This window comes from Lipotes vexillifer, unplaced genomic scaffold (genome assembly GCF_000442215.2).
Source record: "Lipotes vexillifer unplaced genomic scaffold, Lipotes_vexillifer_v1.1 scaffold912, whole genome shotgun sequence".
In the NCBI taxonomy this organism is placed as follows: Eukaryota; Metazoa; Chordata; class Mammalia; order Artiodactyla; family Lipotidae; genus Lipotes; species Lipotes vexillifer.
In genome coordinates, this window is record NW_006782931.1 from 1141586 (window position 1) to 1166375 (window position 24790).

At 37.9% G+C, this 24790-nt stretch overlaps 2 protein-coding genes across 3 annotated transcripts in view; one reads left to right on the top strand and one right to left on the bottom strand.

Moving 5' to 3' along the window:
- RRAGA (Ras related GTP binding A) overlaps nucleotides 1-1322 on the top strand; it is a 1606-nt gene extending 284 nt beyond the window's left edge. The window contains 1 exon segment of the mRNA XM_007472141.1: nucleotides 1-1322. This exon segment is cut by the window's left edge and continues 15 nt beyond it. Coding sequence (XP_007472203.1) covers nucleotides 1-900 — 900 coding nt within the window. The 3' untranslated portion in view covers nucleotides 901-1322.
- Nucleotides 1323-5735: 4413 nt separating this feature from the next.
- HAUS6 (HAUS augmin like complex subunit 6) overlaps nucleotides 5736-24790 on the bottom strand; it is a 44937-nt gene continuing 25882 nt past the window's right edge. Inside the window, exons 12-17 of one of the 2 annotated variants that reach the window (XM_007455566.1) lie at nucleotides 18734-18815; nucleotides 13820-13886; nucleotides 13333-13509; nucleotides 11392-11527; nucleotides 8438-9484; nucleotides 5736-6406 (exon numbers count right to left, since the gene is read on the bottom strand). In XM_007455566.1, the coding sequence (XP_007455628.1) occupies nucleotides 6324-6406; nucleotides 8438-9484; nucleotides 11392-11527; nucleotides 13333-13509; nucleotides 13820-13886; nucleotides 18734-18815 (1592 nt within the window). In that variant the 3' untranslated portion in view covers nucleotides 5736-6323. The remainder of the gene's footprint in view (nucleotides 6407-8437; nucleotides 9485-11391; nucleotides 11528-13332; nucleotides 13510-13819; nucleotides 13887-18733; nucleotides 18816-24790) is intronic. The other variant, XM_007455567.1, reaches the window with a different exon arrangement.

Consider the following 24790-nt stretch of genomic DNA (forward strand, 5'->3'; position numbering starts at 1 on the left):
AAGAGCGGGTCGGGGAAGACCAGCATGAGGTCCATTATCTTTGCCAATTACATCGCTCGCGACACCCGGCGCCTGGGTGCCACCATTGATGTGGAGCACTCCCACGTCCGATTTCTGGGCAACCTGGTGCTGAATCTGTGGGACTGCGGCGGTCAGGACACCTTCATGGAAAATTACTTCACCAGCCAGCGAGACAACATCTTCCGTAATGTCGAGGTTCTGATTTACGTGTTCGACGTGGAGAGCCGCGAACTGGAAAAGGACATGCATTATTACCAGTCGTGTCTGGAAGCCATCCTCCAGAACTCTCCTGATGCCAAAATCTTCTGCCTGGTGCACAAAATGGATCTGGTTCAGGAGGATCAGCGTGACCTGATTTTTAAAGAGCGAGAGGAAGACCTGAGGCGTCTGTCTCGCCCGCTGGAGTGTGCCTGTTTTCGAACATCCATCTGGGATGAAACGCTCTACAAAGCCTGGTCCAGTATTGTCTATCAGCTGATTCCCAATGTTCAGCAGCTGGAGATGAACCTCAGGAATTTTGCCCAGATTATTGAGGCCGATGAAGTTCTGCTGTTCGAGAGGGCGACGTTCTTGGTCATTTCCCATTACCAGTGCAAAGAGCAGCGTGACGTCCACCGATTCGAGAAGATCAGCAACATTATTAAGCAGTTCAAGCTGAGCTGCAGTAAATTGGCTGCTTCTTTCCAGAGCATGGAGGTTAGGAATTCTAACTTCGCTGCGTTCATCGACATCTTCACATCAAACACATACGTGATGGTGGTTATGTCAGATCCGTCGATCCCTTCCGCAGCTACTCTGATCAACATTCGCAATGCCAGGAAACACTTTGAGAAGCTGGAGAGAGTGGATGGTCCCAAGCACAGCCTTCTTATGCGTTGAATATTGCCAAAATGCGCTCTCTGAAAATGCTGAATTGCCTTCCCCCTTTTTCTTTTAATATTCATAATGTCGTGTGCTTAAAAGTGGGCTTTGAAATGTGTGCTGCTTACTTCTTCCATCCCTTTCTTCCCTTCTCCCCAGTCTTAAAGCCTTGGACGCTATTTACTCAGCTATCCAGTAGAGCTTCAAGATGGCCTTTCTGAAAAGTTGGTATGGTGTTAACACTAAAGTAGGTGGTGGTGTATGTGTGTATGTGTGTTCTGATTACCTGGTTATAATAGATATACACATCAAAGCCTTTACAATATCTTCCTGTATTCCTTACAAGGTTGCAAAGGTGGAATGTTATTTTATCAGCAAGGTATTAAAATGCATTTATAAATTCTTTTTGGCTTCAACCATGAATAAACATTTGCTGTTAGCAATTTAAATTATGGTCTTATTTGGAATAATTTGAAGGTGGTTAATATTAAAGCTGTAGATTTTGATTGCCCACAAATATTGCTTAACTGGTAAGTTTGATTTTGTGATCTTGGCTCCCATCACCTTAACGATGTTTCATAGCAACTGTAGCAGTGTGGTTAAGAGAAGGGTCTCTGGAGCTAGACCACCTGAGCTGAGTTAGTATTCTAGTCCCTTCACTTACTAGCTCTGTGAACTGGGCAAGGTAGTTAATTTTACTGTGCTTGTTTCCTCATTTGTAAAATATGAATAAGGATAGCACTACTTCATTGGATTAAGGTTAAATTTTAAAAAACATGACATTTAGAACGGTACCTGGCACATACTCAGTAATGTCAGCTGTCAATACCACCCACTGCGCCATTCTCCCTCCCCGCTCCCAAATTACTGGATGTGAAGCCTAGCTAAGTATTTAAGCCCTTACTAAATCCCAGGTATTCTTAAATACTTGATGTGCATTTTCTTACCTAATCCTCACAACCTGTGAGGTAGAGTACTTTTATCTGTTAATAGATGAGAAAACTGGTATGACCTTATGAAGGTTATATACAGCTGAACCTAGGCAGTGTAATTGCAGATCCTCTCCTAACCGTTACATGCCACTACTAACTCCACTGACAGAAAAGTTCATCATAAAAATCCTAGCTTTTTAGCTGTACATTATTCCTTCATATAAGTTCCCCAGTTTTATAGATTGAGTAAACTGAAGCCAGGAAGTTAAATGACTTCTCTCAAAGAATAGTGTTTTGCTTTGGGCAAGATCACTTTCCCATCTGTATTTGTCTGGAAATTGGATAATTTTGAATCAGATTCTTAGATTACATGCTTTTGGGGAAGAATTCTAAGATTCCTATTTTGAATTGGCAGTGTGGTATAGTGAAATCAAAAAACAGACCTAAAGTGCCCCGTTTCAGCCGCCTCGTAGATTGTTTTAAATGAAATCTAAGTATCTTAGAGCCAAAACACCTCTGATCAACTCCTCTCACCTCATTTTACAAATGAGGCATTATCTCTATTTACAGACATTAAATATGTGATAGAGAATTTCCAAACCTTTATAAGTTAAACATTTATTAAATCCTTTATAGCAGCACCTGTGGGTGACAAGATCCCTACCCATGAAGAGCAAGAAGCTGTTCAGATATGTTATTAAACTAGTCTAATTAGGGCCTTTGGCAATAAGCTAGTATAGACTCCAAATGAACTGAGGGTATATATGTACTTTTAAAAATCATTTTAAAATACATTTAATAAATCTAGAGCTAGGTGGTATAATACTGAACATTTATTCAAGACTAGTATGTAAAACATTTACAGATAGTGCCATGGAGGACTCACAAATATTTTAAATTCAGGATGTGGATTTAACATTCACAGTGCATAAGGCGAAAGGTATATCAACTATGTATCTGCAACTTAACGTGAAAGAGAACTTTACTTTAGCAAATACTTTCTTTACATTAAGGAAAATGTCCTTAAACCTATCTTCTTTAATTTTAGTATACTCAGAGTAGGGGAAAAACAGGATTTCCTTTTATACAGGTCTCAAGAATTTAAACTGACTACATAGATCATGGTTAAGAAACACATGGTAAAGAATGGTTTCAAAATACTTGTATTTTTGTTTTCAATTAAATTCCCCCAAATTGATTTTCTTTAACAACAAATAGTATTTATTCCACTTGATAACATTTTTCATGTTAAGCAACATTATATGCTTGTTGTCTTTAAACATTTAAAACAATTAGGACATAATAGGGGCATTATCTAAAGCTTCAAACTGATAGAGAAGTCAGTTTACACACCATCTTATGAATAGTGAATAAAACAAGGTATATTCTGCTGTGAATGTAATGAGAAAAAGTACTCTTACAGCAATAAAGTAGCCCTCCCTCTTTACCATTACTTTAATTCCATCACACAGAGGCAAAGAAAACAATTCCAATACTTCAGTATCTGCTAAGGATGATCTGTGGCCCTTGGAGAATATGTTATGTGTGGACACACCCCATACACATATCTACGTAAGTATATGTCTGTATGTATTCAATCAGTACAACTGGAGAAATCACATACAACCATGAAAAAATACAATAAAAGCAATAAATGAAAAATACTAAGTGAATAAAAGTTAACATAAGCCATAGGAGATTTCAGAGAAGGGACAGTCCCAGGGATAAGAGATTAAGACTTCAAGGTGAAAGTGAGATTTGTTCTGAACCCTAAAGGACAAACTATAACTGTGAAAGGCTGGGAGGTGAAGGTAGGATATTCCAGCTTCAGAACTGTGCATTAAGGTTTTTAAAGACACATGCCCACCAAAGCATTTCAGTTAAAAAAAAAGGCGGGGGGGGAGATCATAGTGGAAGAGGGAAAAGGGATCTATGGAGGAGACCTTATATGCCTTTAAATTTGAACTCAATTCTGGAATTAACAATGAACCATTAGTGGAATTTTAAACAAAGAAGTGTTGTGGTCAAAGCAGTCCCTTAAGGTCAAAAGGCAGGTAATGCAGGCAATATTGGATAAGGAAGAGGAGTCATAATCAAAATGGTTTAGGAGAAAGTGACAGATTTAATATACTTTTGTTTATACTACTAGCATACAAAGGACAGGGAAGAATGCCAAAAACTCTCAGCCTATCACAGGTGTGACTCAACAACGATGTGGTTTTTGTAAATCTATTAATATCCAAAGATATTGAGGTCTTGTGATTCCCATTAATCAGGGCCCACACTTATTGGTGAACTTCAGCTTCCTTATCAGAGAGCTCAGATCTCTAAAGCAGAATGTAATAGTGTACCTAGCTTCTTTAAGATACCCCAGGGCTAAATGTGAATCTCTATCCCCTAGCAGTGGCTCTCAAGCTATTTATTGAGCCTAAGAATTACCAGGGCAGCTCTTTAAAATGCAGATTTTCTAATCCTCACTTTAGACCTACAGAATATGTTTTTTTTTAAGATGTATCCCAGGTAATTCCTCAAGTCCATCTTAGACAAGTCATTTAAGCTCCCTAGCTTTGGTATCATTACCTGTAAAATAGGTACAATATCACTATCTTACAGAAGTATAAGAATTAAATGATATATTAAGTATCCAGGAATAGCTCTGGCCCTTTGTAGATGCTAATACCTTCTTAGCATGTTAATTTTGGATTTACCAATATTAGGTTTCTTAAGACTAGAGGACAGTTTCCCAGTAGACTTACAGAGTCCCTATTTGTTCTGTTAACTAATAAAAGAATATGGCACCTTAGGAGAAGCTTTTCTCTTCCTCTTTCTTTTCCACTGCAAAGAAGGTAGTTAATTTGTGCTTTTCTTCTTTTCTCACAAAAAAAGACTGGCCTTCAAACTTGGATCAAACAAGCAACACAGAGCAAGTAAGCCAAAATGAGTGAAGAAAGACCAAGTGTTAAGCCCATCCACTTCCAGAACTCTAACTTTTCTCCTTGCCAGTTTCTTGGCAAACTGGACAAGGCTGTGATGGTTAAGAGTTGAGGCTAGACACAGGGGTGCTGTAGGTGCTACCACCCTTCCAGTGTGTGCTTAACCTCCTGGTTCGCAGAGGGCAATGGCATGTATTCATCACTTGGATGCTGAAGACAAGCCCTTTACTTGGCCAGGGGGTCTAACTACATGAGGCAAGACACTGTACAAGAGGCCTCACATCTGACTCCCATTTAGAGTCCAGAAGGCCCACTCCTGCAGCCATATCCTACATCCTGGCCTTTTAGTTACTTCTAGGAGGTCTTGTTGGTATATTAAGGAAGGAAAATAGGGTCAAATCCTAGCTTCACCACTGACTTAGCTGTGTAACACTGAACAAGTTATTTAACCGCAAATTCAATTTTCTCAAGTTAATCTGAAGCTATTCTGTAGGCAGTGGGGAACTGATGGTTTTTGAGGAGGAAAGTTAACATCAAAATTAGCTCCCTTAACCTGCTGTATAGCACAGGGAGCTCAGCTTGGTGCTCTGTGATGGCCTAGTTGGGTGGGATGGGGGGTGGGGGGGAGGGAGGTCCAAAAGGGAGGGGATGTGTGTATGAGTATAGCTGATTCACTTCACTGTGCAGCAGAAACTAACACAACATTGTAAAGCAATTATACTCCAATAAAAATTTTTTTAAATTAAAAAAATTTTTTAAAAATTAGCTCCCCCAAAAACAGTGCCCCTCCAAAAAGAACCAGAGTAATTTTTTAATTTACATTTTTTCTGTTAAAAAACTAGAGTTAAATTCTCAAAGTCTAAATTAGACTAAATATAAAACTGCTATACAACCCACTGAATGGATTTATAGTTAGTGTCCCTCAAAAGGATCTAGTCATCTTCCGCCTTTTTCCTTTTTGTAAATTCATTCTGCTCCAGTCTTCACTATCATCACATGTACTTTATTCCATCAAACTTCATTTTTCAGGATCAACCTACCTGAATAATCATTAAGCCTCTTTAGAGCTTTCCCAAACTTAAACTTTGTCATTTTGATTATACACCCCAAAGCATTACTTTCCTCACTTTTTTTGTTTAGTACCAGAATGTTGTAAAAGAAACAATGAAAGTTGTTTATTTCCCTAAAAAGAAAGATCAGTACATCCAATGGCTATTAAGTTAACCACTTAATAAAACACATTAAAAACTACTCATCCTTATGTTAATTAACTGAAATTAGAACATAATGAATTAGTTAACCTAATACTATGCCATTTACTTCATGCTTACAAGATTACGCAAGAAACCAAAATGGCTTCTCATAACTTGTTTGCTTTCCAAATACTTCACATTTCAACCCCATATCCATACAGAGAGAAAATCCAAACATACTCTCCTTACTTAAAATCAGTAGAGAAGGCTAAAAAGCATTATTTAGGACTTTTTTAGACCCTGAAAAAGTTACACTTCCAATGTGTATTTAAATTACAAATGTTTTTATCCTGTGACATTGCTTCAACTTGAGTTCATCATAGTTAAGTTGACTGGGCTACTACTTCATCTTTCAAGTCGGATGGAGATTCTTTTGCATCAAGGCTCTTAATCAAGATTTCTTCTTCTGCAAAATTGACTTCAAAAAGAGAAAAAAGGATAAGCAAACATTATAAAGAAAAAATAGGACAAATTCCAAGTAGTAGCAAATTTCAGTAAAAAGTTCACATGCAAATATGTAACTGCAATAAAATTACCATTATTCTGGGACTTCCCTAGTGGCGCAGTGGTTAAGAATCTGCCTGCCAATGCAGGGGACAAGGGTTCGTGCCCTGGTCCGGGAACATCCCACATGCCACGGAGCAACTAAGCCCATGCGCCAAAACTACTGAGCCTGCGCTCTAGAGCCCGCAAGCCACAGCTACTGAGGCCCGCACGCATAGAGCCCGTGCTCTGCAACAACAGAAGCCACCAGAATGAGAAGCCTGTGCACCGCAACGAAAAGTAGCCCCCACTCGCCGCAACTAGAGGAAGCCCATGCGCAGCAACAAAGACCCAACTCAGCCAAAAATAAAGAAATAAATTTAAAAAAAAAAAAAGTAAGATGGGAGTAGGATAGGCCCTTAATCTATAGGACTGATGTCCTTGTAAGAAGGTACACAGAACACAAGGGGAAAATGCCATGTGAAGATGGAGGCAGAAGTGTGTTATGCTGCCACAAGCCAAATAACACCTGGGGGTTATCAGAAGCTAGAAGAGTCAAGAAGGATCATCCTCTAGTGCAGGGGTCCCCAACCCCCAGGCCGTGGACCACTACCAGTCCGCAGCCTGTTAGGAACCAGGCCGCACAGCAGGTGAGTGGCAGGCAAGCGAGCGAAGCTCCATCTGCCGCTCCCCATCCCTCGCATTACCACCTGAACCTCCCCACTCCCCACCATGGAAAAACTGCCTTCCACAAAACTGGTCCCCAGTGCCAAAAAGGTTGGGGACCACTACTCTAGTGGCTTCAGAGGGAACACGACCATGCCAACACCTTGATTCTGAATCCTAGCCTCCAGAACTTGTTTTCTCCAGAGACAAAAAATTTCTGTTGTCTTAAGCCACCCAGTTTGTGGAACATCTTTACAGCAGCCCTAGGAAAGTAATACAATGACCTACCTTGTTTTGTCACTGTGCCCCCATCAAATTATTTCAAACGAAACCACAGATACTATATTATTTTATTTATTTTTTAATTCAAACGATTTATTTATTTATTTTTTGGCTGTGTTGGGTCTTCACTGCTCTGCACAGGCTTTCTCTAGTTGTGTCGAGCAGGGGCTACTCTTATTGCAGTGTGTGGGCTTCTCACTGCGGTGGCTTCTCTTGTTGCAGAGCACGGGCTCTAGGTGCATGGGCTTCAGTAGTTGTGGCACATGGGCTCAGTAGCTGTGGCTCGCGGGCTCTAGAGCGCAGGCTCTGTAGTTGTGGTGCATGGGCTTGGTTACTCTGCGGCATGTGGGATATTCCTGGACCAGGGAACAAACCTGTGTCCCCTGCACTGGCAGGCAGATTCTCAACCACTGCGCTATCAGGGAAGTCCCACTATATTATAATGATATTTAACATAGCATTTCTCAACTTTAGAACCACCTTCCATTAGCCAAAAAGATTTTGACAAGGTTTACTTTCAGTAGTTTGTATTACAAAAGCAATAGGTTTCAGGTTTTTGGTTTTGTTTTCCACACCTGTCCCATACCAATTGTAAGCTATATAAAAATCACTAGAAGGGCTTCCCTGGTGGCCCAGTGGTTGAGAGTCCGCCTGCCGAAGCAGGGGATACGGGTTCGTGCCCCGGTCCAGGAAGATCACACATGCCGCGGAGCGGCTGGGCCCGTGAGCCATGGCCGCTGAGCCTGCGTGTCCGGAGCCTGTGCTCCGCAACGGGAGAGGCCACAACAGTAAGAGGCCCACGTACCACAAAAAAAAAATCACTAGACATTCTGAAAGTACCCATAAAAATGGGTTCACTCTTCTCATCCTAGTTGAAGGAATAAGGAGCATATTTTGTCATGTTATCAATAAAGATCATGTAACATTCACTGCATATGCTATTTTTAGGAGAAGGTGAGAGAAAACTTCAGCAGGGTAATATGCACATTATCTAGTTAAATCTTACCTGTTAAATTAGGTAGATGTTCTCCAAGACTACATGGTATTGTGGTCCTCAATCTTTGTTCCACTGGAGAAAACTTAATTAGTGGTGAAAGAGACCGTTTTCTTTCACCAAGGGACATGCGTGAAGATGGTTTTGTACAGTCAATGTGCAAATCATGAGTGCCCAAAAAGTTAAGCATATCATCAGTTTGCATGTATTGGGAAGTAAGGCTCAATTCTGGTTTGTGTCTTTCAAGTGTTTCAGGATTAGAGAGGCAAATTTCTTCCCTTTGCTTGGGCAGAGATTTCTTCAGAGCCTCATATCCACTGCAAGTAGCCTGTAAATTAAAGTCTGATTCTGGAGTATTCTGTCTTCCTCCCACAGCACCTTCTGGGAAAATGCCACTGTGCATAGGACTATTTGGTTCCAGTTTAAAATTGGCCTCTGTACTACTGGAGCTATTAAGACTTAAGTGACCAACTTCTTCTGGAAGAGTTTCATGTAATATGCCAAAATCACTATCTTTAAAACTGGAACTAATTCCACTTGATATCTGAAAAGAGTTCCATAACATACTTTTATGCATGGAAAGATCTTTGTGAGAAGCTTTCGAGTGGTCTGATATTTTAATATACTCTTCCTCACTGCTACCTATCACAGCCCTCCTATTGCCTGCAGCAGGGGAGAATGTCTCTATTTGGCTCGTTTCTAAAAACCTGTTCTGTAAAGCTGTACATTCCAAATCTTGCTTACAAATTATGTCCTTATTTAACAAATCTGACAGATTCTGTGTTGTTGGTTCACCTATGCAACTGGTTACCACAGGCTTCTGAAGCACACACTTGAGGCAATCTGAAACAACTTTCTCTTCAGGCAAATGAAAATGGCTAGAATCGGACACAGTGGTTGCTGAGAAAAAACTGTCCACGTTAAGCTCTTTCTGATTATGCACCACAGCTAAGGATTCTGGCAACACTTCTCTACGTTCAGTATCCATTTGAATTGGTTCTGTACTTCTGTTATCTTCTATTTTAACAGCTTTTCTCCAGGAGCTCCTAATTTCACTTACTGATTAAATGAAGGGGGAAATAACACAAGTTATTAATAAATTCCCAAATAGAACATGCAATTAAACATTTCATTTCTAGTGCTTAAGATAAAACTGCTGACTCAGTACATGTTCATAGATATGCCAGTTGGATGACAAGGCTCCACAATACACCAAAGCCCAACAACATCAAAGAATTCCATCTCCAACTGACCACACACAAAAAACGAAAGGTGTTCCTGAAATGTGCATATACTTTCACAGAGTACATACACATCACATGTATTAAAGAGATATTTTCTTAACCATAATTCAAAGAGTCATGTACCACAATGTTCATTGCAGCTCTATTTACAATAGCCAGGACATGGAAGCAATCTAAGTGTCCATCGACAGGTGAATGCATAAAGAAGATGTGGCACATATATACAACAGAATATTACTCAGCCATAAAAAGAAATGAAATTGAGTTATCTGTAGTGAAGTGGATGGACCTAGAGTCTGTCATACGGAGTGAAGTTAAGTCAGAAAGAGAAAATCAAATACCGTATGCTAACACATATATATGGAATCTAAAAAAAAAAAAAGGTTCTGAAGAAACTAGGGGCAGGACAGGAATAAAGATGCAGCTGTAGAGAATGGACCTGAGGACACGGGGAGGGGGAAGAGTAAGCTGGGACAAAGTGAGAGAGTGGCATGGACTTATATATACTATCAAATGTAAAATAGATAGCTAGTGGGAAGCAGCCACATAGCACAGGGAGATCAGCTCAGTGCTTTGTGACCACCTAGAGGGGTGGGATATGGAGGGTGGGAGGGAGATGCAAGACGGAGGAGATATGGGGATATATGTATATGTATAGCTGATTCACTTTGTTATAAAGCAGAAACTAACACACCATTGTAAAGCAATTATACTCCAATAAAGATGTTATTTATAAATAAATGAACAAACAAATAAATGGAAAAAAAGATATTTTCTTGCCCATCTAGGCCAGGGTTTGGCATGTGTGTGTGTGTGTGTGTGTATATATATATATTTATTTATTTATTTACTTACTTATATATATACAGCATAAACACACACACACACACACACACACACACTTTTTCTATAAAGGGCCAGATAGTAATACTTCAGGTTTTGCAGGCCATCTTATCTGTGGTAACTACTCAGCTCTGTCACTGTAATGTGAAAGTAGCCATAAACGATATGCTGACAAATGAACAAGGTTGTGTTCAATGCAACTTTATGTACAAAAACACATAGGGTGGGCCAGATTTGGTTTGCAAGATGTAGTTTGCCAACCACCAATCTATACAGTGGCTAGGTTCAACCTGAACTGAATCCATTTAACTTTGGATATGTCATTTCTAGTAGCATAATGGAAATTATATTTAATCACTCACCCAGGATGATGTGCCTACATGAGGACAAGAATATCAGAACTTTGCCCACACAATACAGGTTGTAAGAAGAAAGTACTGGGGAGTCTGATTAGCTTGGGAGAGGTAGGTAAGATCTCTGTACAGAGTTTTTGGCTGATGCTGCTGCTTGTTGACTGGAAGAATACAGCCTCCATACTCTATAAATATTGATCACAGATCAGATGTGGAGGCAGAGGATATTTCTGAAGTGATCGACTAAAATATTTTCCACGAAAAAGCCAAGTAAAACAACAATAACAAAATTGTACAGTTCCAGGGCAAAATATTACTGCTGAAGGACTGCCATATAAGTGACAGTGCCCACAGTTGATATTTCAATAAAAGTCCCCCACATGAAAACAAATAGAGCCAATGCCACTAAATTGAAAGATACAGAAAAAAGTTTTAAAGTGAGTTTCCAAAAGATTTGTCAGACCATGGTTCTAATAGTAGTAATGTCTAAGAAAGAAAACAGTGACAAAAAACATTATTAACTTACTCAAGTTTTCTGGAGTTCGGGGAATTTGATTCCTTGTTAAGAACGGGTTGGAAACTAGAGAGTCAATTAGTTCCTCTAATATTACTTCTTTTCCTTTAGAAGGCTGTGGTGAATCAGATAAAACTGCTCTTGCAACCTAAAACAGAAAAGAAAAAGTAAAGCAAAAATTACCAAGCCCACTGGTAGAATGCAACAAAGGCCCTGATAAGAACAATAAGCACAAAAATAAACTCAACAATGTAGCTCCCAGACACTCCATATAGACTCTCCAGGCACAATCCTATTAAGGTGAAATCAAACCCCAAACCCGTTTCCTCCCTTCCTCCCTTATCTTAAATGGATATCCTGTTATACAGGAGAGCAAAGATAAGAAATCTTTACACTTGGAAAGATTTAGATATAGTTCTGACTGCAGTGATCTGAACTACTATCTGCCACACTTTTAACCTTCACAATTCCATATCTGCTAAAATGACTGGTTCTAAAGCATGCAGGTTCTTCTTAATTATAATCCACCACACGGTAACACCTCTACTAATAAACAGAGTACATTCTAACAACAAACTTCTTTGCCAGAAATCTCATCATCAGACATAAATTAGTGAAAACATAGGGATACATTTCTAAAATAGAGAAAAGAAAGTGTACAATATGAAAATAGCACTCTGTATTAACATTTTAATAAAACCAGAAAGCAAAAAAACAAGCAAATTAAAATCTCTGCACCCTGAAATCCTGAAAAAAGAAACTGCCTACAACCATAATCAAACTGACTCCAATTCACCCTCCTCCATGAAAATAGAGGGCTTCTTAGAATTCTAACACTAAATATTCCTTGTCATAAACACTATTAAAGAGAATTAATTTCACTTTACTTTCAGAGTTTTATGAGATTTTAGGGCTCTCCTCTTCCATCCTATCTCATTCCACTGCTACTGTAAATTCTTCTAACCAGAAAATGTGCCTTTCCTCCCATATCAGGAAAGAAAAAAAGAATGACTAATCATCTTTTCTTTAGTATAGAGTCAATCAACTAATACAGAGAAACAATAGAACTTTAGAGATTTAAAAATATTTAGAGACCATGAAACTGGTCCAACTTCCTCAAGTTGCAAACAAGAAAAATAACTGACAGCCAGCTCTCTTATTTGGACAATATTAACTTTTTTCACGATCAAGATAAAGGAGGGAACTCCAATACCTGAATCAATATGCACTAAACCAAACTTTTCTTTCAGTCTCTCAGGAATGTAAAACAGCTGATTTATTTTCTGGCTGTTTATCCAAATTCAAACAATGGGAAATATGTAATAAAAATAATATTAAAGAATGAATGGCCTGACCATTTCATTTGTATAAACCGAGTTCTGTAATACTCAGCAGTAGTCATATTATGTGGTCACTTGCCAGTGAAAAGTAGAAAAGTATTAAGGAACAGAGCTGGTTAAGAAAACCAAGATCATAAACAATCATGTATTTATTCACTTTTGAAATATTTAAAAAGCAGAAGGACAAAACCTTCACTCGGTGATAATATATTGTATAGTCTTTGTTCTAAAATTCAAAAAAAGAGGAAGCTCAGCTAAGCAACAGATAACATTCACAGAGTATTTTAATAAGTATAATCATTGGGTGTATTTATCCAACAATTTATGTAATGGTTAATTCCAAAAATATTATACATGTATTATTTTTATACTTTTGGACAGTTACAGAATGGGACATGGGTTCTAAACCATGGATATAATCTTAACTAAATAAGTTTATTTTATATCTGTTTCTGCTTTTGGGGAGGACCAATTCTGCTTTAGCCATGATTTTTATTGTCTGTGACCTCTGTCCCAAATTACGCCTAATCAATAATTAACTGTACTTCACTTATAACCCCAGCACCATTTAAAAAATGACATTTCAGTATACTTATTACAATCTCTTTCTAACCTCTTCTACCAGATGATCTTGCTCTTTTTGGAATGGATCACTTTTTTTAGCTGGCAGAGACCCTCCAAATGCACTACTCTTTCCAATATTTGATGATGAAGAGTCTTCCGCTTCCAATTCTGGTGCTTTCTTAGAAACTGTTTCATTTTTCTCTCTAGGAGTCGTCAACTTCGTTTCCTGAGTAAGACAGACATGTAATGTTAAAACGTTAATAATTGTACCTGATCTTCATTGTACCTGATCTTCATTAATGTTAATCTATAAAAGGTTAACATTATTGTAAAATTAAATGTTCACTGGCACAGTTTAAAAATTCCAGCATTCCCATTTAGAAGTAATAACTAATGTGTAAACAGGAATGGTAGATAATGTGCACATACTAGCAAATGTGAAAATAGAAATTTAATTGGGATATCAACAAAAGTAAAGAATATTTTATCATATGTGAGTATGGTCAGAATTAATTTTAAATTGTTTTAAAATGTACCTTTTCAAGTAGTGTAACACTGTTTCTATCTGATGGTGGAATGGGCTGCAACAGGAAAGAAGCAGGGCTAAAAGGAAAAAAAATTAATAAATCCAAGTTATGAGTAAGAAAGAATTCCATTCACTTGATGTATCTGAATATTCTAAGAAAACTGTCTGCCCCGTATCTGTCCGTTACGATTTCACTCAATTCGTCCCGGTCATCAAAAGGCAGTTATTATTCTAGGGAAGTATAGTGACAATTAGAGCAGTACTTCAGCCCAATTTGTGTATCAGCCTCCCAAGTTAATGACCATTTTCCTTACCCAGTATGTATTTTAAGTCAACAGCATTTTTTACAAGGGTTAGATGACTTGATGAACACTCAAAAACTTCAGTACAAAGTAAAAACAAATTCAATTAGGGACTTCCCTGGTGTCGAAGTGGTTAAGAATCCATCTGCCAATGCAGGGGACACGGGTTTGATCCCTGGTTCGGGAAGATCCCACATGCCGCAGAGCAACCAAGCCCGTGCGCCACAACTACTGAGCCTGCGCTCTAGACCTGTGAGCCACAACTACTGAGTCCGAGTGCCACAACTACTGAAGCCCCTGCACCTAGAGCCCATGCTCTGCAGCAAGAGAAGCTGCCGCAATAAGCCCGTGCACCGCAACAAAGAGTAGCCCCCGCTCGCCGCAACTAGAGAAAGCCCATGCACAGCAATGAAGACCCAATGCAGCCAAAAATAAACAAAAATAAATTAATTAAAGAAAAAAATTCAATTAACTAGAATCACATTATTACAATGTCCTCAGGCTTCAGACCACAGAAGCACTGTAGCAGAGACTAAGATTCTTTTGATATTTCAGGTCCAAAATCAATTTCTTTTATGCTGAATTTTCTATAGCAAATACATTACACTTACAGTAAAGTCATGAGGTTATTCAATTTGAATTTGCGGCATTCCACACATAGTGTTCCTTAATCTCTTAGATACTCTTGCCCCTTTTGGCAAACATGAAAACTTTATGCATCTTTTCACTATAATTACAAAATAAGTTATTAAATTTTTTAAGCCTTCAAACTAATGATAACTTTATCTTCATCTTGAAAGTGCCTTCAAATTCAATCATGGATTGGGTCTGCTCACTGACCAAAAGCTTTTCTACTCTAGGTAAAGTGGAGGCAGGATTACCACAGAAACCACCTTCAACATCAAGCATGCCAGTGTTTTTCTTTTCTGTTCATAGACAGAAAAGTAAAAAATTAACAACTTTGCAAATATTTTATATAATAGCAAATATGACTTTCAAACTTTTTCAAATGTGCCCTTCTTGAAATCTACCTTCCAAACATAATTCAAAATCACTGAAATTGCTCAAGTTTCAACTTCGCCTCCACAGAATATAATCTAGATATCTAAGGCAAAAGATTAGTGATTACTATCTAGTGTGATTTTATCCACATTCTTCCCCAAAATTGACGTTAAAATGATCAGAAAGCCCTTTGAAGCAGGGCCAGCAAGCTATGGACCAATGCCACTAAGATGCCACCAAAAGACTGGTGAGCTCCTTGAGGATGACTATGTCTTACCAAAGGCTATTCCCAAGTCCTAACACAGTGCCTGGCACTTGGTAGTGTCACACGATGGATCAATGAATAAATGTCACTTGAAGATGAGGTTCTATAGATGCCACCAAATTTTTCTATCTGAATCATTCTTGCAGAGTCTCATAATAGAGAAAAATGGAACCACATTCTATACCTCCTCTCTCTCATTTCTGAATTGGCAACATGCTATTAGCCTTGTTAATATCTCAATTCAAGTCAACTTCAAAGCAGCCCTGGCTCAGTCCTTACTCTCTACCCACTTGCCAGGCCAAAACTGAGGCCCATGAAATCCAGATAAAAAGGGTATTGATCCCACTGTGGAAATTAACCCTAAAAGCACTACCAAAAGGAAAAAGACATGCTTTTTATAGCAGCAAAAATTTTGAGGAAAACCTAAAGTCTAAAAATAAATGAAATGTTAAAAAGCTATTTTAAGTGGTAATATAATGTTAAGTAAATATACACACACACTAAAGAAACTGCATTTATGCTATGTTAATGTTGAGAAAATTTTGTATTTTAGAATACAAGACTTTGGAATTGGAAATAAAGCTAAAAAAGAACTTGGGAAAGAATCTGAGAAGTGATTTATTGGAAATTGGAAATTTTAGCTAATTATTTTTTATTTTCATTTGTTGTTGTTGTTATAATATGTCTACAATTAACAGAGAAATAATAAAAAGAGAAAGGAAATAACAAAATGAGATTAGAATTCAATTTCTAAGACTAAGGATGTTTGTTTGGAATGCATGCAAGATCATACTGCCCTATCTCTGAAATGTAGTAAAGGAGAAACTGTAGAGGTTAAAGGTCTAGAAGAACTGCATCACCACCACTAGAAATATCATGGAACCCTCCTTTCCAGAAACCACTGCAAAGAAAGGTAGTACCCACAGTGTACAGCAAAGGCATCATCAATCACTGAATTCTGATTTTAAGTATGGTGCAGCCTCCATGAGCTCACTCTGATCAAAACTAAGCCAGGAGATCTATGGAAAAGACTACTTATATTTTAGTACTTGTGAATGAAAACCACATGTGAAAGGGCAAACAACACACTTACTCTAAAAACTACATTCATCTCATGCTTTTTAACTGCATAATTATATTAACCATATCCACATATGAATTTCCCAATTAACTACACTGATATTGATGTAAGATGATGCCACTACAAATAAAATATTTAGTATAATAGCTGAACTACATGCCAAAAACAGGGTATTTCTTTAAGTGCAGTCTATCCACGTTACACATGAAACATTTTATTACAAAATACCTTTTACAGTAAAGAATTCTGAGCAACATGTTTACTTCCATATCCCAGTAACTCAACTCTTTACCTCTCTTCTGTTCTCCTATTAGGCAGTAATAACCTTTCATTTCCCATTAAGCGTTTATCCCTCATCACCAAAAGCCTTCCTCTACCTCCTTTCAATATCCCAACCTATAAGTAAAATAAAGAGTGAAAAGACAGTTAAAAGATCCAAGAGCTTAGAAAAGGATAAATGTGGAAGTCAAAATTATTTAATACAGGGGCTTCCCTGGTGGTGCAGTGGTTGAGAGTCCGCCTGCCGATGCAGGGGACACAGGTTCGTGCCCTGGTCCAGGAAGATCCCACGTGCCGCGGAGCGGCTAGGCCCGTGAGCCATGGCCGCTGAGCCTGTGCGTCCGGAGCCTGTGCTCCGCAACGGGAGAGGCCACAGCAGTGAGAAGCCCGCGTACCGCAAAAACAAACAAACAAAAACAAACAAACAAAAATTATTTAATACAACTTCTTCCTATATTAAGAGAATTCTATTTGAATTAAATTCTTAGGGGCTGAGCATCTGGCTCCTGTAGAATTCTGATAGTACATCTTAGTACAAAATTCTACTTCAAGAAAGAATCTTGAGGTTGAATGGAATTCATAAATAAAATCAGATTTGTGAATTAATCTACTAACTCCATCAATCTTTAGTCCAACAAGAGACCTTAAATCAAAATATTTAATCTGCTCTCTCAAGGAAAGACAGACCAAAAACATAACTGAGATCGGGAAGCACCAACTATTTCCCTCTAAGAGGCATGCTTTAAGAACAATTGTGATAAGGGGCTAAAATTAGCAAGCCCAATAACTTTCTAATTTCTTCACTTTACAAGGTCTTTCACTGCAGATTTCATTCTATTTCTTTAGGTACTCAGAAAATCAACATCACACCCAGATCTAAGAACAAAAACAGAATTCTCCCACAAGTAGTCCTGACCTCCTATGAACCAGAAAATTTGCAGAGGAAACTGCCAATAGCGTAATTTCACATGTAAGTTTTGACAACAGTTATGGTATTTCAACTTAATAACTTATTAAGAGTATACAGAATGAAGGGGGCCTCAAGTCACTTAAAATTTAGAATTTTCTTTTAGAATTATCCTAAATATTTTGTTTCCATATCTGTGCCTCATTAACATGGGGAAGTTGACCTGAAAATCGATTATTTAAATCAAAGGTTAATCGGAAAAAGCAAAATAATAAAGGAATCTATTTAGCATATCTGTGTTTGACTGCTACTAAATAATGTTTAGTTTCAATAAGGGACAAACACATTCACATTTAGTTTAGAGATTTCTGCTTTCATAATCTGGCATCAGTTTATTTAAGGGATAAATAGGATAATAGAGGAAAAAAGACAATAAATAAAGAATACTCCTAGTTATAATAGGTTCAGTTTTTTCACATGCTAAATTTTGGGATTAGATTGAATCAGAAGTCTTCCCCTAAAAAATTTTTTTAAGTACAGAACTCTTTTTATCAAATGGCATATAAAGCCCCAATATATAGTACAGATAAAACAGTAGGCTGCTTAGGTTGAAGTGGGAAAGGCTCGAACAGTCACAGGTTAAATCTGATTCATCCACAGCACCAGAGGGCGCTGCAGAACACAGACTGAAAACTACCAACTAGACTACCAACTAGATCATCTCAGAAGTCCCTAAACTCTTGGATTTAGTCAACAGCCACAAGTGATTTCAAAGAGGTTCACAGACACAAAAAGGCAAAAATTCCCAAACTTGCATTAGATAATTTTCACATATGTCTTTTTCTTCAAAAATTACATAATCCCCACTGAGTCCCAACATTTAGGTAAGAATAGAGGGAAAAAATGCCCTTGCATCAGAAATATTGAATCTTTCCTGAAAACGTGGATCCGCAGTAGAAAAACACTGTCTGGTTAAGAGAAGAAAGTTATGAGCTATCTCACAGTGGAGAAGCTTGAAAGCTGCCTGAAGATGGGACTAAAATTAATTAAGAGAAAAAAAATCAATTTGAAAATCAAATTTCTTTTACCTGTTGGCTAGATCACATTTAGTTTCCAGTATATCACTTGCCCTTCTGCAATCATTTTCCTGGATATGTTGCTTATGTGTATCTAAAGGAATAGAAAAATTAATTACTCTTTAATTATGTTTGTACATTCTAACATTCAGAGATCTCTTGAAGTTCTACAACAACTTCTAAACAGAAGAAAACAGAAAAATAAAATAAATGTTAAAGAAAAAGACAATTATTCAATTATTAAGTATAAAGTAGTATGCATGACAGTGATGGAGAATACGTACAATAGGCTTTTCTAGAAAGATAGCTCACACAAAGTTTCCCAAAAAGGGACAATCCATAATTCTCAAGTATTATATAGCCATGCTTCATGTTTAAGTACACAGATAATGCAATTACCACATAAACCAGCCAAAAAGTTATAGTACTTAGCATATTTTAGCCCAGCATCTATGACATCAGTCAACCTATGTTATTTATTCTTCAACATATCATTTAATAACTATGTGTCATTACTGCACTAACAATGGGAAAAAGAAATTTTAAATGGAGACCTGTCTTCAAGGTGTCAGTACAGGAAAGACTATTAACAAGTACATAAAGAATTATGGTATACTGCTACAGTATTATGACACAAGTATGCACAGAATGCAAGGAGGCAGAAAGGCACCCGGCCCAGAGTGGGGAACATGAAGAAGCCATGAAAGTACTAAGAGAATAAGTTGCATGTTTCGTGTGCCACAGCATAAGGTATATCTAGTGGAAGCATGACAGGCAATGAAATTGATGACAAAAGCCATGGCTATATTTCAAAGGATTTGATATTCCAGGAGCTCCTCTTCTTTCAACATGTTAGCTTCTGAAACACTATTTATACATGTGTCCAAAGTGTTACTGCATAAGAAGCCAATGTGTATACTATGTAAAGTTTTCCTTTTAATTCATCATACTGCCACCTCATAACATTCTCAATACCCTATGCTTTTGAACCTACTAATTATGGTGGAGTTACTGTTATTTATAAAACATTCCAAAAGTAAGCACAAATACAACTATACCACAAGCTTAGTAGACAACCATTAACTAAAATGATGATACAGTCAACATCTTGTTATAAGCTATAATGTTAAAGGATTGAAAAAGAATATATGTGTGTATACACACACACACACACATATATATATATATATATATGTTCCATTTCAGAACACTGAATCACTTTGCTGTACACCTGAAACATTGTAAATCAACTAATTTTTAAATGTTTTAAATTTAGAGATTTTTAAAAATAAAAATGATGATGCACAACTTTAAACACCATCTGGTGGTGGTAGGCAGAGTTCATGCACATTTGTTCTGGTATGAAAGAAAGTCTGTAAGGTAAAAGTTGCTAAGTGAAAAAGCATCTAGAGCCTTTTTCTCTTTTCCAAAGGTGATAGGTGATAGAAAGCCACTGGTGGGTATTACGCCAGGAGATGAAAAGGATCATATTTACATTACAGGAAGATCACTGATAGCCATTTGGAATACAGAACTGATAGACTATTGGAGGCAGAGTAGCTAGTTAGAACACCATCACATGCAAGAAATGATGAAAACTAAACTTAAGATGCAAAGATAGCAAAGGAGGGCACAGTCATAATAGTGCATTTAGGAGGTTAAAACAAACTAAACTTACCGCTACAAAGCAAACGAAACTAAAGCAGACACTGACTCCTACTGTAAAGACACTACAACTACTAAATAAAATGTAAGAAAAAAGGAAAGCCCAGAAGAATAAAAATCATCACATGACAGAACCAAAGATAGAAAGCACAACAAGCAGGGTAAACTTAAACTGAGAAACAAGGGCTCAATGAGGCAGGCTCCAGGGGCTGAACACAGGAGATTTAAATGCCTACAGGTAACAAGAAACATCATCTCAGGTCTCTCAGGCTGGGATCTGAGAGACCACCATAAGACAAGACTGCAAAGACTGCTCTCCCTCTGAAAAGGGATTATAAAAATTCTGCCAACTGGACAGGGAAAGCCTGCTGTCTACCTGGACTCCTTGGTGAAAAAAAGTAGAGAAGGAAAGAAGGAAAGATATCTAAAACCTAGCCTACTCAAAAGGAGGTATGAAATCCATAATTATACTGGCTACTTGTTTTAGGAATCCCAAACCAAAGACATTAACTGGTCTAGTTCAAAAGAAATCCCTGGGACTCTTGGCCACTCTGTAGAGACCTTCTGCAATCCTGGGCCCACATGACTCCTCCAGAGGTGGGGGACCCACTGAAGTTGAGATTTCGTTCAAATGTTTTAATATTAATATTTCAATAGAACATCAGCAGGCAGAGCATACAGGAGAAGTACCTGAAATGAAGAGATACTGGGATTGATAAGGATAAAAATCAGTATATTTAAATGATCAACAAAAAAGAAGCAACAGGGGCCATAATGAAAGAAGATGACACCATGAAAAAGAATGGGCAGTTTTGAAAGAAGAAGCAAATAAAAAATACATTCATGAAAACTAAATACTAAATGGACAGGTCAAAAAGGAGATTAAACATAAATAAAGAGATAATTAGTGAACCATAGCGAGATACAAAGAAAATACCCAGAATGCAGGTCCAGAGTTACAAAGAGGTTATAAATATGAATGAGAAGTTATGAGATATGGGGGACAGAATTAGAAGTCCCAATAATATGAGGGATAAAAGAAAAGGACCAAAAGAATGAGAGAGGGGGTAATATTACAAGAGATATTAGTGAATAAGTTTCCAGAATTGAAGAAAGATAGGAGCCTTCACAATGAATAAGCACACACAAGTTCCAAACAGGCTAAATAAAAACACATCTACATTTAGACACAGCTCAATGAACCTGCATAATCTTAAAAGCAACCAGAGATCAAAAATTACCTACAAATGAACGACAATTAGAGAGACAGCAAATGTTTCAAAAACAAAAGAAGGCAGAAAGCAATGAGATCATATTATTAAAGTCCCAAGGAAAAATAAGTATTGATCTTGAATCCAAACTATCATTCATAAGTAAAAACAAAGACATTTTCAAAGAAAGACTAAGAGATCTTACTATTCAGGGTCTGTCACTAAAAGAAGTGAAAGATATACTTCAAGATATACCTCTCAAAAGGAAGGAATAGAACAAAAGTAATATTGACCAAAAAAATCAGTAAATGTACTGGTAAATCACACACAATGATTGTTAAAAAGAATTTCTATCGATGTCATTTTTTTTTTAAGGGGTAGGGCATTATCCTAGAATAAAAGTCAGTAAGAGGACAAAACAACATATACAGTGAGTGAACCCTCCTTGGATCCTGGTTCAAAAACAAACATTTACAAAGAACATGTTGGGGGACAAGAGAAGTTTTATTTACAAACTTAAGAACAGCAGAACATTATACGTATGGTTAGATGCAAAGTAAAATTATTTTTATAAACATACATCAGAATAAACTTAAGATTTAGGATAGTGGTTACCTCTGCAAATGCAGAATGAACGGTCAAGGCCAAGGGGTTAATATCCAAAATATACAAACAGTTCATACATATCAATATCACAAAAACAAACCCAATCAATGCATGCTGCAACTAAAAGTTCACATGCCACAACTAAGGAGCCCACAAGCCATAACTAAGGAGCCCACCAGCCACAACTAAGGAGCACACGTGCCACAACTAAGGAGCACACGTGCCACAACTAAGGAGCCTGCCTGCTGCGACTAAGACCCGGTACAACCAAATAAATAAATAAAATTTTTTTTTTTTAAAAGGGCAGGGCTTCCCTGGTGGCACAGTGGTTGAGAGTCCGCCTGCCAATGCAGGGGACACGAGTTCATGCCCTGGTCCGGGAAGATCCCACATGCCGTGGAGCGGATAGGCCCGTGAGCCATGGCCGCTGAGCCTGCGCATCTGGAGCCTGTGCTCCACAACGGGAGAGGCCACAGCAGTTAGAGGCCCATGTACTGCAAAAAAGAACCAAAAACAAACAAACAAACAAAAAGGGCAAAAGCTCTAAATAGACATTTCTCCAAAGAAGACATACAGATAGCCAACAGGCACATGAAAAGATGCTCAACATCACTAATTATTAGAGAAATGCAAATCAAAACCAGAATGAGGTATCAACCTCACACTTGTTAGAACGGCTCTCATTAAAAAGTCTACAAATAATAAATGCTGGAGAGGATGTGGAGAAAAGGGAACCCTCCTGCACTGTTGGGGGGAATGTAAATTGGTGCAGCCACTATGGAGAACAGTATGGAGGTTCCTTAAAAATCTAAAAATAGAACTACCATATGATCCAGCAATTCCCCTCCTGGATATATGGGCGGGAAAAACGAAAACTCTAATTTGAAAAAACACATGCACTCCAATGTTCATAGCAGCACTATTTACAATAGTCAAGACTTGGAAGCAACGCAAGCGCCATCAACAGATTATTGGCTTAAGGCTTAAGAAGATGTGGCATATATATACACACATACACACACAATGGATATTTCTCAGCCATACAAGAGTGAAATATTGCCATTTGCAGCAACATGGATGGACCTAGAGAATATTATGCTTAGTGAAATAAGTCAGACAGAGAAAAACAAATACTATATGATATCACTTATATGTGAAATCTAAAAAATAATACAAATGAATTTATATACAAAACAGAAACAGACTCACAGACATAGAAAGCAAACTTACAGTTACCAAAGGGGAGAAGGAAGTGGGGGAAGGGACAAAGGAGTATGAGATTAACAGATACAAACTACTTTAATACATAAAATAGATAAGCAACAGGATTTACTGTATAGCATAGGGAATTATAGCCAATATCATGTAATAGCCTATAATGGAATATAACCCGAAAAAAAAAATCACTATGGGGCTTCCCTGGTGGCGCAGTGCTTGAGAGTCCGCCTGCCGATGCAGGAGGCGCGGGGTCGTGCCCCGTTTCGGGAGGATCCCACATGGCGCGGAGCGGCTGGGCCCGTGAGCCATGGCCGCTGGGCCTGCGCGTCCGGAGCCTGTGCTCCGCAAATGGGAGAGGCCACGACAGTGAGAGGCCCGCATAACGCAAGAAAAAAAAAAAATCACTATGCTCTACACACCTGAAACTAAAATATTGTAAATCAACTATACTGCAATTAAAAAAAAAAGAATACTCAAGGAAGGGTGGATACTCAAGGGTTAACTACACTAGTACTTTAAAAAAAAATCTAAAGCAAATACTACAAAGATTTGACAAGTGTCCAGTAAACAGGTATTTATAATATTCCTGTACTTAATAATGCTGAAATATAATTTTTTAAAACTACTGAAAAGAAAAATCACTTCCAGCAAGATGTAATATGTAAGGCATAGGAGGGAAAAAGCTGTTGTACTTTAAGCAAAGTAAAGTGGTTTACTACAAAAAGTATAAAATAATGTTGAGGTTCCCCAGCCCAGACCACGGCTCTAGAGGGGAAAAAAAAAAGGAATCCCAAGAGTACAAACTGTGCAATGTCTGAAGGAAAGGGTTACCCCCAAAGATCCTATCAAACACTTTTAAAATGTGGACTTCTAACTAAACTTCATAAACAGACACAAATATTCCCTCACTCTGAAGGCGACACAGAAATCTCCAAATGGACGTGAGGACAATTTCATGGTTTCACAGGGCCTAAGCTAAGCATGCCAAGAGTACAAAGGCCCTTTCCATGCTGAAGTGAGAACACAATGGCAACCAAATATGCCAAGAACTATCAAAGTAATTCTATCATCATAAGCAATGCTCTGTATCTGAAGATCTTTTTCATTCATCAAACTATGCAGTCTTTTATGTCTACTCTTCTGCTGGCGCCTATCCTTGACCCTTGCTCTCTGGTCGATGATCTTTCCCAACTAGTGTCCTCCCCACATACACCTGACTCCCAAACCAATCACCTATCCTAGCTGTGTTCATCCTTTTTCTTCGTAAGTCCTGTGCTAACTGCTGCCATGACTGATGGCCTGCCTAAACTCAACTGTGACCTATATTTATTACCTGCTCCAGATTGGCTAAATAAGTCATACATTTTTT